Below are 16,109 nucleotides of genomic sequence, written 5' to 3' on the forward strand. Positions count from 1 at the left end.
AATGAAATTTATTTATATATGTAAATATATATTTATGTTATTTATAAAATATTTCTTTGGCTTATACGTATCCATGCTCAGTACTTGAGACATCACAGGTATGAATAGAACAAAATCTTTGCCCTCATATAGAAATATATGTAAAACAAAAAAATACAGTTCTTGATATACTGATAAAAAGCATTGATAAGAAAGAAAACATAAGCCCTCACAGGTTTGGCTCAGTAGATAGAGCCTCGGCCTTCGGACTCAAGGGTCCCAGGTTCGATTCCGGTCAAGGGCATGTACCTTGGTTGCGGGCACATTCCCAGTAAGGAGTGTGCAGGAGGCAGCTGATTGATGTTTCTCTCTCATCAATGTTTCTAACTCTCTATTCCTCTCCCTTCCTCTCTGCAAAAAAATCAATAAAAATATATTAAAAAAAGAAAGAAAACATAATAAGTAACATATAACTACATGCTAGACCTTATGCTCTAGATGTTATGTATATTATTCTATTTAACCCTAAAAATATCTGAGGTAGTTACAATTATACTCACTTAAAGTGAGAGATATAGGATGGTCACACAGCCAGTAGGTGGTGGAGCTATGATCTGAATCTAGGCTACCTGACCTGAGCCTTGCTTTTTACAAGTGTATTACACAACTCAAAATATATACAATATACAGTACATTCTAATGTGCATTGTACCATTTTGTCTTTAAATTCTCATTCTTTATTACTGGCAGATGAGAAACCAGATTAAGATAATCCAAGATTGCACAGTTAGTAAGTAGGTTGGGTCCTCAGTCCACGTCAAACTTCTAATCTTGTACACCTACAACCTTCCCAAATTCTTCATATCTATTTTTTTTAAAGAAAGGCCTCTGATTTAACAATGATCATGATCATTTACTGAGAATTGTCCCTATTTATCAGTTTTCATAATGTATAATATAATATTTGAAGGTAGTAAATGCCCTAATTTATCTCTCTTGTACCCAATTTTAAACATATTTTCCTATTGAAGGGGCTCAAAAAAATGTGTTAAAATAAATAGGTATTAGTTGTAGCATAGGAGTAAGTTTTCATATATGTGGTCCTTCGGTTTTTACTTTCAGAGTGTTTCCTATTACTTCAAGGGATAATGCATTGATAACACATAAAAATGTATTTAGATCAATCATGGCACCATTTTTTAGAGTGAGTAGTCAAGGACACAAATATGTAATAGACTATAAGAATTGCAGGAATTCGGGAATCTTTGAACTAACTTTTAAGTTATGGGACTATTTCCTGCCTATAATTTTTATTTTATATAATACTAGAGGCCCAGAGCATGAAATTCATGCATGGGGGAGAGGGAGGGTTTCCTCAGCCCAGCCTGCACCCTCCCCAATCTGGGACCCCTTGGGGGATGTCCGACTACAGTCCTGGACCGCTGGCTCCTAATCACTCACCTGCCTGCCTGCCTATTCACCCCTAACTGCCCCCTGCTGCAGGCCAGGTTGCCCCCAACTGCCCCCTCCCTGTCAGCCTGGTCACTCCTAACTTCCCCCACACTAGCCTGGTCACCCATTACTGCCCCCCCCATCCACCAACCTGGTCACCCGCAACTGCCCCCCCTGCCGGCCTGGTTTCCCCACACAGCCTGCTGTTCAGTCATTTGGTCGTTCCTCACTAACCCTCCTGCTGGCCTGGTCATAGGCAGCCATCTTGTGAGGGCATGAGGCTCAATTTGCATATTACCTCTTTATTATATAGGATGCTGTTTAGGAAGCAGTATTTAGCTTTAAAGATAAAATTCTTAATCAATTGCTTATACTCAAAAACCATTGTTTTCCAGCTTAACTCTGCATTACCTAAAAAACATACCAAACGTGAAATGGAACTTGATTAACCGCAAAGTTGAGGAATCGATACCCTATTTTTCAAAAATGATTATATATTATCCCTTCATCAAATGACCTACTAATATCTTAGTAATTAAATAGCTTATCATCTTATTTAAAATTTTAACTATTATAATACCTCCATTCTTATTATAGAAAAAAAAGCAAGTGCTTGTTTTGCAATTTATATTTCTTCCAGAAATCTCAGTCCAGTTCAGATTCCTAGCTTGCTAAAATTTTAATGTAATTTGAATCACTAGCAAGCTAAACTACTTGCTCATGTTTTTTGTTTGTTTGTTTTTTAATTTAATTGTTTAAAAATAAGTTTCCACATATAAGTAAGCTTTATATGCTTAATCAGTGACCATTATTCATTTATGTATTTCAGTGCATGACAGACATATACAATAAATAAGCTTAAAAACAGAAAAATGCATGCTTTCATATCTTTTCCCAAAAAGTTTAGTAGAAAATTCCCTTGTTAATACAAATTTACTTGAATCATTTTAAAAACATCTTATTATAAGCTTCAGTTAGAAAACTAACTAATGTAAAGATCATAACAATTCAAGATACTTGAAAAATAAACTTAACCAAATGCTACACAAACAGCCTTAGCCTAAGGTCCATTCACTGATCTGCTTATGAGGCAGCAAGATCCGAGTCATGTTTATTAGCAGCTGGCTTTGTCGCCTGTGTAGCAGGGAAAATATGAATGCCACTCAGAGAATGAGTTTCTTGTCCTGTCATCTTACACTTTGTGTTGTGCTGAAACCCTCAGAGGCTATTCTTGTACCATAGCAGCACCTGCTGGGAGAGGGCAGTTGAAGCAGCAGCAACCGTTGCCTGCCAAAGCTGTTCTCGTGACTGAATGGCACTGCATGTCCTCCATCTTCCAATGCTGAACCCTCCAGACTTGCTACACGCCAGGATTCTGTCTCTCCCCATATGTTTCAAATAACTAACAATGCCGTTGTAATAAGATTTTCCACAACTCTTTAAAAAATAAGCATTGTGTATGTATGCATACTTGCATGTACATTTCCCCTGAGAAGTTTCAAAGGCAAATGCCATGATATTTTAAACACACCTTTGTTTTTAAATATGCTTTCTTTCTGCTCTATTGCTAGATTTATAAAACATTGTCGACCTTGTTTTATTAGCCCCTCTTGATTTATTGTAGGTGAAACAGTAAAAAACAATAATAAAAGTATTTCAGTGCAAAAAAAAGAGCACTTTTTACTTACAGAATGCAATAAGAGATCTTTTTATGCTTGTTCATATCATGGACAGAAATATCAGGTTTACCATCTGGTGTGAGGAGGTTTTAAAATAAGTACTTGTTTCCTATATAATTTAGCCACAAGACTAGGTAATATAAGCCTTAGAATATGGGTCCATGTGGATATTCTGTTGTAGAGATTTTTCTTTACTGAAAATAAAGGAAAGCTATAGCATGGGAAAATTACTCAGGACTACTAACTATTTCATAATATTTTACCTCCTTGTATCATTCCTATGACTAAATTAAAATCTAGTAGAAATACTAACTTATAAAAATTTATTTTGGGTGGGTTTTTTTTTGTTTGTTTAAGCTTGATTTTAAAAGGTGTTGATCTTTTTTTTGCCTTTTATTTGACTTTTAATTTCTTTATTAAGGTATTACATATGTGTCCTTATGCCCCCACTACCTCCCTCTTCATGCCCTCAACCCCTGTTGTCTGTGTCCATTGGTTAGGCTTATATGCATGCATACAAGTCCTTTGGTTGATCTCTCCCCCTTACCCACACCCTCCCCTACCTTCCCTCTGAGGTTTGATGTTCTGATCAATGATTCTCTGTCTCTGAATCTGTTTTTGTTCATCAGTTTATGTTGTTCATTATATTCCACAAATGAGTGAGATCATGTGATATTTATCTTTCTCCGACTGGCTTATTTCACTTAGCATAATGCTCTCCAGTTCCATCAATGCTGTTGCAAATGGTAAGAATTCCTTCTTTTTTACCACAGCGTAGTATTCCATTGTGCAGATGTACCACAGTTTTTTAATCCACTCATCTGCTGATGGGCACTTAGGCTGTTTCCAAATCTTAGCTATGGTGAAATGTGCTGCTATGAACACAGGGGTGCATATATCCTTTCTGATTGGTGTTTCTATTTCATGGGATATATTCCTAGAAGTGGGATCACTGGGTCAAATGGGAGTTCCATTTTTAGTTTTTTGAGGAAACTCCATACTGTTCTCCACAGTGGCTGCACCAGTCTGCATTCCCACCAGCAGTGCCCAAGGGTTCCTTTTTCTCCACATCCTCACCAGTACTTGTCCACTTGTCGTTTGTTGATTTGTTGATGATGGCCAGTCTGACAGGTGTGAGATGGTGCCGCATTGTCGTTTTGATTTGCATCTCTCGGATGATTAGTGACTTTGAGCATGTTTTCATATCTCCCTTGGCCTTCCTTCTGTCTTCTTTCGAAAAGTATCTATTTAGGTCCATTGCCCTTTTTTGATTGGGTTATCTTCCTTTTGTTAAGTTGTATGAGTTCCTGTTAATGTTGGAGATTAAATCCTTATCGGTGATAACAATGGCAAATATGTTCTCCCATGCAGTGGGCTTTCTTGTTGTTTTGCTGATGGTTTTTTTTGCTGTGCAAAAGCTTTTTATTTTGATGTAGTCCCATTTGTTTATTTTCTCTTTAGTTTCCATTGCCCTAGGAGCAGTATCAGTGAAGAAATTGCTTTGTCATATGCCTGAGATTTTGCTACCTGTGGATTCCTCTAGTAATTTTATGTTTTCCCGCCTTATGTTTAAGTCCTTTATCCATTTTGAGTTTATTTTTGTGTATGGTGTAAGTTGGTGGTCTAGTTTCATTTTTTTGCATGTATCTGTCCAATTTTCCCAACACCATTTGTTGAAGAGGCTGCCTTGACTCCATTGTATGTTCATGCCTCCTTTGTCGAACATTAATTGAGCATAGTGGTTTGGGTCGATTTCTGGGTGTCTATTCTATTCCATTGGTCTATATGTTTGGTCTTGTGCCATTACCAGGCAGTTTTGAGAACAGTGGCTTTATAATACAGACTGATACCTGGTATTGATATCCTTCCTACTTTGGTCTTCTTTCTCAGGATTGCTGCAGCTTTCGGGGTCTTTTTTTATTCCAGATGAATTTTTGAAAAGTTTGTTCTAGGTCTGTGAAATTGCCATTGGTATTTTAATGGGGATTGCATTAAATCTACAGATTGCTTTGGGTAGTATGGACATTTTGATGTGGTTTTTAAAAAAATTAAAAAGAAAGAATTTGTATAAAAATTATTTTGAAGTTCATATAATTTATAATTAAGCCTTAAATAATCAAGAGGTGACTATTCATCAATAGTTTTCTTACTTTGGTTGTTTAGAAACCTTGATTGATGCTCCATAAATCAATCAAAAATTTATTAAGCACCTCTAAAATACTTAAGATGTCTCATGGCGTGGGACCTACTGAGCAAATAGATAAAACCTGATGCTGGCCTCGAGACATTTTAGTTACATATGTAAGAGTGCACCTTTTATATTGACATGTATAGAATAAATCAGATATGTTGTATCCAGAGACTTGAAAATGAATAAAAAATACAGAAACCAGGAAAGACCTAAGACAACAAAAGACTTAAGTTGGGCCTTAAAAATGGGCAATTATTGGATGGGCATTGTGAGGACAAAGTTACTGCTAGACAGAAGTGAGGGAGGTGAGAAGTTGTGTATGAGCTAAGTGTGTTAAGTGGACTAAACGACCTGCCAAAATTAATAAAGAGCTTTTCTTGAAGCTCTTTAACAGTTGACAGCTAAGCTGGAAAACAGACACTGGGATTTGGACCATCCTGTAAAATGGGGAGCTACTGAAAATATTTGAATGTTAGTAAGACAGGTTTTTAAAGAAAGAATAATTCAGAAATGGTCAGATTTTTTAGAAGGAGAAAAAGAGATTCATGAATTAAATTTCAGTAATCCACTTATAAGTAGGAAGAAAATGCAGAAGGAAATACAGCAATGCAATATATTATTATATTAACTCTGATTCAGGGAAGTTCTGCTTTTTATAAAGTAACAACATTGGGAACCTTTATTCTTTTAAGAGAATTGAGCTGTAGAGTGCTGTTGCCTTTTATCAAACATTGCTCATTACCAGTCATGGTTTCTAAAAGGATACAAATACCAGCAACTCAATTAATAAGTGAGGAGACTTTAGCTAGTTGGGTTTCATTGTCACTTTGAATTAAGGACACTTTATCATTATGTTTTAATAGACACATAACTATTAAAAGTGGATTAAGTTTACTGGATCAAAATATTTAGGGAATTTGGATTGGAATTATTTTTAAACTAAAGATAATTATCAGATTTGTCTTATATTTGTCAAATTATCAGATGAATAATTCTCACTGGCCACAGAGTATCACATTCTTATAAGTTTCACGTATTAACACAATTATTCCCAATCTTAGTGATGTGTTCAAATCAGCTGTGAGGTACATAATGATTAGAATATTTCCAATATTGCACGGAAGAGAAATGAGTGACGTTACAACAAGCAAGTTGACAATTTCACTTAACAAATGGCTTATCTTGCTTATCCCATAGTCCTTAATGAGAAGTCTTTACTCATGTGCCATTAGTAGTTGTTGCAATTACAAACTGTCAATTTCTTAACTTCCATGTAAAGTTTTGCAATTTTTCAAAACCTCAAACTCTGAATGTATTTAAGTGCATGTCTCATGCTTAGCAAAAAAGAGGTGAGAACCATTGCCTCAGACACAGAGGAAGCACTGAAGTGTGATAGAACATTTTTCCTTTAATAATGTGTGATCTGAAATAAGCATGTTGCTAACCTTCGAGTTTCAAACAGCAAATCACCGGAAATAAAACTCACTTCACATCTATAGGTCTTGTCAGCATGAGAATCCTTGAATCAGACATCTAGGGAAATCTATCATAAACAGACATTTTTATTGAAGTCTAATTAATTTATGCTTTAAATACAGATTATACATTCCACTCTAGACCACCCATATGTATTATAAACTTCTAGAGGCCTGATACATGAAATTCATGCAAGACTAGGCCTTCCTTCTCCCAGCAGCCAGCACCGGCTTCCCTCTGGCACCTGGGACTGGGCTTCCCTCAGTCTGCTGGCAGGCACCCAGGACACAGGCTTCCCTCGCAGCCCCAGCTTAGTCCAGAAGATCGTTGGGAAGGACGTCTGGCCTAATTAGCATATTATGCTTTTGTTATTATAGATTTCTCAAAATTAAAGTGTAATTAATTCTATGTTATACTTATTTGGGGATTCTAGAAAATGTATGTCTAGTTGTCCTTGAAGAGACAACTCTACTTATTACTTAGTTTATCATGATTTTATAATAAAATCATATATACTTTGTTTAAACTATAGTACACTATAAATATTTACATATTTTAAATCAATAAGTCGTTAGTAAGCATACTCTGATGTCTTTGCTTCAGACAACATGATATTTTTCCATAGAGTTCAGGATAGTTAGCCTTTCCCTGCATTCTTAGGAGTAAGAAAAATAAGCCAGTCATTTTCCTAGTCAAGACTAAAGATTAAATTTCCTCAATTTCCTTCTCAATGAAGAAATGAAAACATTTTCATTTTCTGTATTTGCTTTATTTTATGTGACACAATGGAACAGTTGATAGAAAATCAGTTTGTCTAAATTATCTGTCTATCTCTTTATGTTTAGAATAATAAACTTTGATGTCATATGTTTTTGAAGTTTCTATGATTATAACTTCTCCAACAGTAGCATTGCAGAAAAGAAAAATCAAAGTAAGGGTAGTCTTATTATATATCAGAAGTTGTATCCCTGTGTTTTTATCAGGAGGAATTTTTTTCTAGCCAGTACATTATGAATAGATGTGGATCCCAAAAGGTGCAGACATTTCAAATTGTTCTACTTAATTTGATGTTTTTATTGTGAGATTCAATATTAAAAAATGCATTAATTAGAGAAAGGGCATATTAAACATATCAAAAGGAATGGCATGTTCTTGAATTGGCTCTTTTTCTGACTTTTTGTTTTTTTATTGCAGCTTATCTATCCAAATCTTTAAATGAAAAGATAAAGTAAAGGAAAACTGCAAGATCCCTTTTTTGAGTCTCTTAGCTCTCACATACAACCTCACATATCTCAAGATCTACTGCATCCAAAATCTCTACTAACAATATATTTTGCAGACGATTCTGTTATTTGTATGGACTAATAATTATATAATTTCTACATTTTATTCTTATTTATCACATTTGTTCTAAAATGTTTATGATTTTTACCTATGATTTTACCTGTTTATTTCTATTATATTTATAGTTGTTTATCTTCTTACCTCCTTACCTTTCTCTCTGTTCCTACCCCGCTTCCTTCATCAATTATTTTGTGGCTTCCTGGACTGTGCCAAGTAGGAAAGCAGGCAGCAGATTTTAGAGACAGAGTAAAACACTCTATGCTTTCAGAGATATAAACATGGGAGAAAATATAGGACAAAGCCACAAGTACAGGTTAAATGGGTCTACAATGTAATAAGTGGTCAAGCAGAGTGAACAACCACCTCAGCCTAGGGATAAGGAAACTTATCATTGAAAGTAGTAACATTTGAACTGAATCTCCACACCTGGGGCAGGCAGGGAGTGCTAGAATATATGCTGAACAGAGGAAAAACTGCTTATTGAAGAGCACTGAGGTTCACTGGCTGGTAAAACCACACATGTGAATGAGTGTTATAGGAGTGAGCAATACTAGAGAAGCATTTCTCAGACATGTTGCCTAGAACACCATGTTCAGAGTGATACATTTGTGTTATTAAAAAGTGGAGTTTTCATCAGATGAGCAATGAAAAACAGGTTGTATTAACATTTTAATGCAAATATGTTATATGCTTTGTATATATTATAAAAGAATGAGAATATAGGAAATATTCAGAGAAAATTAAATTATCAATAATCTCACACTCAGAGAGAGCCACTGTTAGTATTTTGCAGTATTTCTTTCTGGGCTTCCTTTTCCTCTAGATTTTTCCTCTTCTCTGAATCTGGGCCCAATTTCTTGCTGTCTTAATTTGTACATTTGCTGTGAAAATTTTTGCTGAGTTCTGTTTATGTGCAAAATAGAGTGCTGAATGCTGACAATATAAAGAAGAATCATACTAGTATATACACTCCCCTTTAAGAAGCTCCCTATTAATATTCATAAGCATGAGACTTTTTATATAAAAACTAGAGGCCTGGTGCATGAAATTTGTTCATGGGGGGGTGTGGGTCCCTCAGTCTGACATGCACCCTCTCCAATCTGGAAGCCCTGATGGCTTAGGCCCACTCCCCATAGTTCTTTGCACTCTGTGGGGCCTGGCCGCTCAGCGCCCACTGCCCAGAGGCTCTCTGTGGCCCAGAGGCTCTCCGCAGCCAGGGCGAGACACTTGCCTCGTCATCATGGCGATGACGCAAGCATCCTGCTCTTTTTGTTCCGTGTGCACGTGTGCTGCCCAGAGGCCCGCTGCTGCTGGGGTTAGACGCTTGCCTTGTTGCTGCAGCGACGAAGCAAGTGTCCCGCCCTGGCCGCTCTGCACCCACTGCCCAGAGGCCCTCTGCAGCCGGGGCGGAACACTTGCCTCATCGCCGTGGCAACAAAGCAAGCATACCACCAAGCCGCTCACACTGCCCGCTCTAGTGGCCACACCCCCAAGACTGGGAGACTCCGGCGGGGCTGAGGGGACTGGGTGCCGCCATCTTGTGGCTATAGGTTCTGCCATCTTTGTGACAGAGTGATGGTTAATTTGCATATTACCCTTTTATTAGATAGGATGTGACCCTACTGTTTACACTGTTCAGTAACATGTTTTACTCATTTATTAATAGTTCTTATAGCTGTTCATACTATTTACTAGCTTGTTGTTTAAAAATATAAATATCTTTCTTGATAAATGTAGATCTATTATGTCTTCATTAAAAAGATTGCATCATATTTTATTGTATGATTGTACCACTATTTACTTAACACATCCATCAGGCTGTTCTCAATGTTTTTAGTAAGCCAGGATTAGTATTAACACTCTCATTGAAGTTTGTAGTTTTCATAGTGACATGAACAAAATAGCATTTATCATAATAAAATTTATGACTGAATAACAGGAGGCCTGGAAGAATTAGACTGGTGACAGGGAGGTCAATTAGAACACTGCCACAAGAAGAGACAATGATGACTTCTACCAAGAAATCTACCTGCAGCCATGAAAAGAAATAGGCAGACATGGGACATTTTTTTGACAGAGAAAGGAAAGTGGCTGATAGGAAGTGGTGAGCAAAAAGAAATGGTAAAACAAAGAAAATGTTATGGTTTTTAATTACCAGATGATGTATGTTGATAATTACCTATCAACTAAGTCAAGCAATAAATGGTGCTTAGGTTTGGAGATTTGAAAGGCTTTTGAAGTATAAAAATACTATGCTGTAGTCATAAATTGGAAGGGTCTAGGGCTAAAGTTGAAATTCATATTATTAACATATAAAATATATAAGTTTTATACATTAACAAATGAGATCTAGTGATAACAAACTAGATCTCATAACAGAAAAATATATAGTAACTAGAGGCCCAATGCACTAATTTGTGCACAGGTGGGGTCCCTTGGTCTGACCAGCTATCAGGGCCTATCAGGGGGTAGGGGGTGGCAGCCAGCTGGGAGGAGGGACCATGGGAGGATGGCCGGCTGGTGGCAGCCAGCTGGGAGGAGGGACCATGGGAGGATGGCTGGCTGGCCCCCTGATCCAGGCCAATGAGAGAGCCGGCTGGTCAGCCGGGGGTAGGGGCCACGGGAGGTTGGCTGGCTGGGCAGATGAACCATGGGAAGTTGGCTGTGGGAGCACACTGACCACCAGGGGGCAGCTCCTGCATTGAGCGTCTATTCCCTGGTGGTCAGTGTGCATCATAGCGACTGGTAGACCGGTAGTTCCAGTCGTTTTGGTTGTTCAGTTGTAACAGTTGCTTAGGCTTTTATATGTATATGTTAAGAGGGGTTAGTATAGAATTGTAGAGAATGGAATACTTAATGTGGATATTGAGAGAAAATCACTATAAGAACGTTAGAAGTCATAAACTTTCTTGGCCAAGAGAGTTGTGGAGAAAAAATTAACTCCAATTTCAAGATTTAAAAAGCCTCATTGAAGAGATAGAAAATACACTATATTTTAATTAGATTTTGCTATTTAGCAAAAACTGGGCTAATTTATGTAAAATTTGTGTTCAAGTTACCTAGATTAAAACTGAGGTTTACATTTCTGTAATTTTGATTACATAGGAAGGAAAGTTTATCTAAATAAATGAATAACAAACAAATGTTTAAAGGAAGTTTCTTAACTATTTAGCCTGATAAATTTATAAAACATACCTAGTCAAAGGTTTGTGTATTTTAGAATGGCCTAATGTAATAAGATCTTTGAATTAAGGCAGAAAGTGAATACTTTCATTTAGCAGCACTACTATATTTAAGTTTTTATTGTTTGTTTTTACAGTCAACCATTAATAACCTTGGAGCTAATAAAATGCAAATTCTTAGTTTAAAAAGTGAAGAAATTAATACTCAGACTGGCTAAATTTGGCCTACGTCATTTGGCTTGTTTTGGAAGAAATGAGACTCCATTAAATAATCTCTTAATTTATCAGTTATTTTCATTTATTTCACATAGATTTATCAAAAGTTATATATTAACTTGGTTTGGTAGATCTAAAAAGCAGTTTGTCTTTGTATTTGGGAAATATTCTATTATAGATAGATATAAAAATACTAGAAGCTCAGTGCACAAAATTCACACGGGGGTGGGGGGGGGAGGTCCCTTCAGCCCAGCCTGCACCCTCTCCAATCTGGGACCCCTAGGGGGATGTCTGACTGCCGGTTTAGGCCCGATCCCCAGGACAGTTGGACATCCCTCTCACAATCCTGGACCACTAGCACCTAATCGCTCACCTGCCTGCCTGCCTGATCACCCCTTACTGCCCCCCCTGCCAACCTGGTCACCCCCAACTTCCCCCCTCTGCCGGCCTGGTCGCCCCTAACTGGACCCCCTGCTGGCCTAATCACCCCTAACTGCTCCCCCTCCAGCTTAGTTGCCCCTCATTGCCCTCCTTGCCAGCCTAATCACCCACAACTGCCCCCCCTGCCAGACTGGTCACCCCCAACTGCACACCCCCGCTGGCCTGGTCACCTCTTACTACCCCCCTTGCTGGCCTGGTCACCCCCAAATGCCCCCCTCTGCCTGCCTGCTCACCCCTAACTGCCTCCCCTCCTGGCCTGGTTGCCCCTCATGGTTCCCCCCACCAGCCTGGTCTGCCCATGCAGCCTGCTGTTCAGTCGTTTGGTTGTCCCTCACTAAACCCTTGCTGGCCTGGTTGTAGGCAGCCATCTTGTGAGGGCATGAGGGTTAATTTGCATATTACCTCTTTATTATATAGGATAAGGTAGAAATAGATATCCTATATAATAGAAGCCTAATATGCTAAGTGTCTGGTCATCCAGTCAGCCGTTCAACTAATCAAAGTGTAATATGCTAATGATATGCTAAGGCTGCTCAACAACTCGCTATGATGTGCCCTGACCATTAGGGGGCAGTTGACCGGTCAATCAGCCGCTATGACATGCACTGATCACAAGGGGGCAGATGCTCCAACCGGTAGGTTAGCTTGCTGCTGGGGTCTGGCCGATCGGGACTGAGTATGATGGGCCAGACATGCCCTGGAGCCCTTCTGTGGTCCCTCCCTGGTTGGCCAACCTCCTGCATCCTTCCCTGGCACCAATTGTCCACCAGTGGAGTCTCTTGGCCTGGCCTGCACCCTCTCGCAATCTGGGACCCCTCTGGGGATGTTGGAGAGCCAGTTTTGCCCGATCCTTCAGGCCAGCCCAAGGGACCCCACTGTGCATGAATTCGTGCACCAGGCCTCTAGTATAATATAAAATAGATAAGGTAATTTGCAAAATATGTGTCAAGTTCACTCTCACATTTCCACCTTCTCATTTTTTATTGATCCTGGACTAGTGATCAAGAGATGGGCAGGGAAAATTAGTCCAATTTGTCCATAGGAGCAGAGCAGTTGTGAACAGGAGTCCAGTGCTAACCCAAATTATTCATTTCAAACACCATAGCTTACTGGAACCTGCTTCAAGTGTCAGGTGTCTACACTGTTCACTTGTCATAAGTTGGCCTCAGCTTGAATTTTATTCAAACAAAGTACTCATCTTCTCTTATATTCAGTGTTTTTATTTGTTAAATGTTCATATGAAATATTTGATTCTTAGAATTATCAAAGGAATTAACTGAAAATGTAAAATCCCTAATGTGTCTATTACAAAGTAGGAACATCATTAATGTTAAATGTTGATGATATTGTTATTATCCTTTGTGGTTTCTCATGCAGGGCGAGTAAACATTGAGGCTTCTTTTTGATCCTATTGTTAGAAGATGCTGCTTAGAATTGCATCATTCCCTTTTGGTTTACTTCTAAAGGAATATGTTAACAAAATCACTTAATTGTTTATATTACATTTATTAAATTAATCTATTAAATTAAATTATTTAATCAGATGTTATTTTAAATGCAACCATATTTAAACATATGCTTTGTTAATGGCAATTCTTAGACTGTATATATCTATTTTTAAGAAGGTCAGGGTTAATGTTTTAATGTTCCATATTTTCTGATTTCCATTATTTAACTACTTTTTTTTTACTACTTTTTTAAGATAAGAAGTAAATGAAGGAATTAAATGAAAAATTATACACAAACATACTTAAATAGCAAGATAATTAATTCTCATATCACTTTTGACTTGAATTTATTTTTTTTCTTTGTGAGAAAAACATTTCCATATTAGTTGAAAGATAATTTTAAAATTATGTTTGTTTTTGTTCCTGGGCACTGGAGCACAGTGGTGCTAGAAGGGAGAATAAAACCTTTGCCTTTTTACCCAAATGCAATTCTCTCCAAAGTTAGCATATTGCATTTATCAGAAGGATAGAATTATTCATATATTTCTGTTTATTTTTATTCTGGCATTTAATTTAGCCCATGATTTTTGATAGATGTTCTATTGCATGAATACATTTGAATGCATATACATTGTAAAAGTCTTCCGATGGAACAGGTGACTTTATTTGTGAGAAAACTCCTTAGGTAGTATTTGCCTCTTGTTGTTCATGTTGCATCCTAAATCATAACATATTTATCCTAGTGTAATAAAGTTAAGTTTCAGTAAAATCAACCTAATATTCTCAGAAATATCTTCAGTAAAATTAGAAATTAGCTTAACTTCAAAAAATTACAATTCTTATATTATTGAAATATACTTTTGAAAATATACTTAAAATTAATATTACAGAAATAGTGGCAACAGTGTGACAAACTACAGTGATCTCAAAATGTCTTAAAGTGAAAGTATATGGGAAAATTCAAATCTCAAAAATATTAGAAATTCAACAGAGAAAAAGACAATGGATTCTCAGTGTGGTATTGTAGTGAGTTGTCCCATCTAATGTCCTTAAGGGAAAAAGCAAACCTTAAACCTTAGCAATTTGGCAAGGTTTTCTAAACCAGTCAAAACTTCTAATTGTATGACAAAGGTGCTTCTTTTCCCTTTCCTACTACTTGTGTTTACTGTGCCTGCTAATCTACAATATCACACACCCTTTCTTATACCATCCTTGGGTAAGAGACAACAGCATAGGAAGCAGAAAACTGAAAAAGCTGAACCCTCAGAAGGCAGGATCATTCTTTTGTGAAATGCAAATATTAAATGCCCAGTTAATGGCTGATAATGACAAATCATTGGATAAATGTTTCTCATGTTGACCATTTTAAGCCTAACTTAATGCTTTATTTATTTTGCTAATGTTGGAAGACCTCACTCAAGAGAGTTCTATAAAAACAAATCAGAATAATTTCAACTGATGATATTTACCACCTATACCAAAGGTTTCTATAATTTTTGTCATCTGAATTGTCACACATCTCCAACCAGCAGAAATTGTTTTCTTATGATTTTCTGTGTTTGAATATGCTTTACCAGTTTATACTAACCTTGAAAAATTTTCTTTTTCCCATTTCAAGTTCCACCCAATCTGACTGTTCCACAGGAAAAATCACCTTTGGTCACCAGAGAAGGAGACACAATAGAACTACAGTGTCAAGTAACTGGAAAACCTAAACCCATCATCCTTTGGTCTAGAGCGGATAAAGAAGTTGCAATGCCTGATGGGTCAATGCAAATGGAGAGTTATGATGGAACACTGAGGATTGTGAATGTATCTAGGGAAATGTCAGGAATGTACAGATGTCAGACCAGCCAATACAATGGATTTAATGTGAAACCAAGAGAAGCTTTGGTGCAGCTCATTGTTCAGTGTAAGTACATTTTTTTCTATGTGTTTCTATTGGGAGGCAAGGGAACAACTGTTATAATCTTCTACTAGTAAAAATGCGATGATTTTTGGAATTGGTTCAAGATAAAATATTTATACATTATTGCTACCTAATTTAAACTATAATTTTTGTTAAATCTGCCTATTAGCTGAGCTACTACACACTAATACTAGTAGATGAGAATTGTATTAGTGTGTATGTGTGTGTGTGGTGATTATAATGATTTTATGTGGTTGGTTAATGCCAAAAGAAATCAACAAACCTAATAGTTAAAAACTGGCCATGCTTAATGAAATGAAGACTGGAAGTAATTGCTAATTCAAATTAGAATACTCTTTTGTTTTCTCAGTTGATGTTTCTACTTCAGGCAATTGTGTGCTCTTTGCCCAAATTATTCACTTATTTCAAGGCATCCGTTTGTTGAAATTGTGCAGACCTCATCACTAAAATGCTATGTTTGCATATCTGAAGTTGTAAGAGTAGATTGCATAATTATCTAGTAATATTGAGATAATTCAGGCAGATATTTTGTGGTGAATTTTTACTTGCCTTTCTTTACAGGTATTTAACTGTGCGATTTGAATCATAGATTTTTAACTATTTTTTTTTATTGAAATCACTCTAACAGTTCTAGCAAAAATATTATAGACTTTGTGTGCTTTGTATTTGCTTTCAGTATTAAAGTTCCTAAATTCATAAATTTTAAAAGTTTAATGATGTCCAACTGGTATTGGATTATTAGAGGATGGCCTGATAATTTTGATGGCAAGT

At 36.9% G+C, this 16,109-nt stretch overlaps 1 protein-coding gene across 1 annotated transcript in view; it reads left to right on the forward strand.

Moving 5' to 3' along the window:
* MDGA2 (MAM domain containing glycosylphosphatidylinositol anchor 2) overlaps window positions 1–16,109 on the forward strand; it is a 339,368-nt gene that overhangs the window by 110,105 nt on the left and 213,154 nt on the right. The window contains exon 5 of the mRNA XM_070431541.1: window positions 15,027–15,320. Within this exon, the coding sequence (XP_070287642.1) occupies window positions 15,027–15,320 (294 nt within the window). The remainder of the gene's footprint in view (window positions 1–15,026; window positions 15,321–16,109) is intronic.

This window comes from Myotis yumanensis, unplaced genomic scaffold, assembly GCF_028538775.1.
Source record: "Myotis yumanensis isolate MYYU_CA2020_CCGP unplaced genomic scaffold, mMyoYum1.0.hap1 SCAF_1, whole genome shotgun sequence".
NCBI classification, from domain to species: domain Eukaryota; kingdom Metazoa; phylum Chordata; class Mammalia; order Chiroptera; family Vespertilionidae; genus Myotis; species Myotis yumanensis.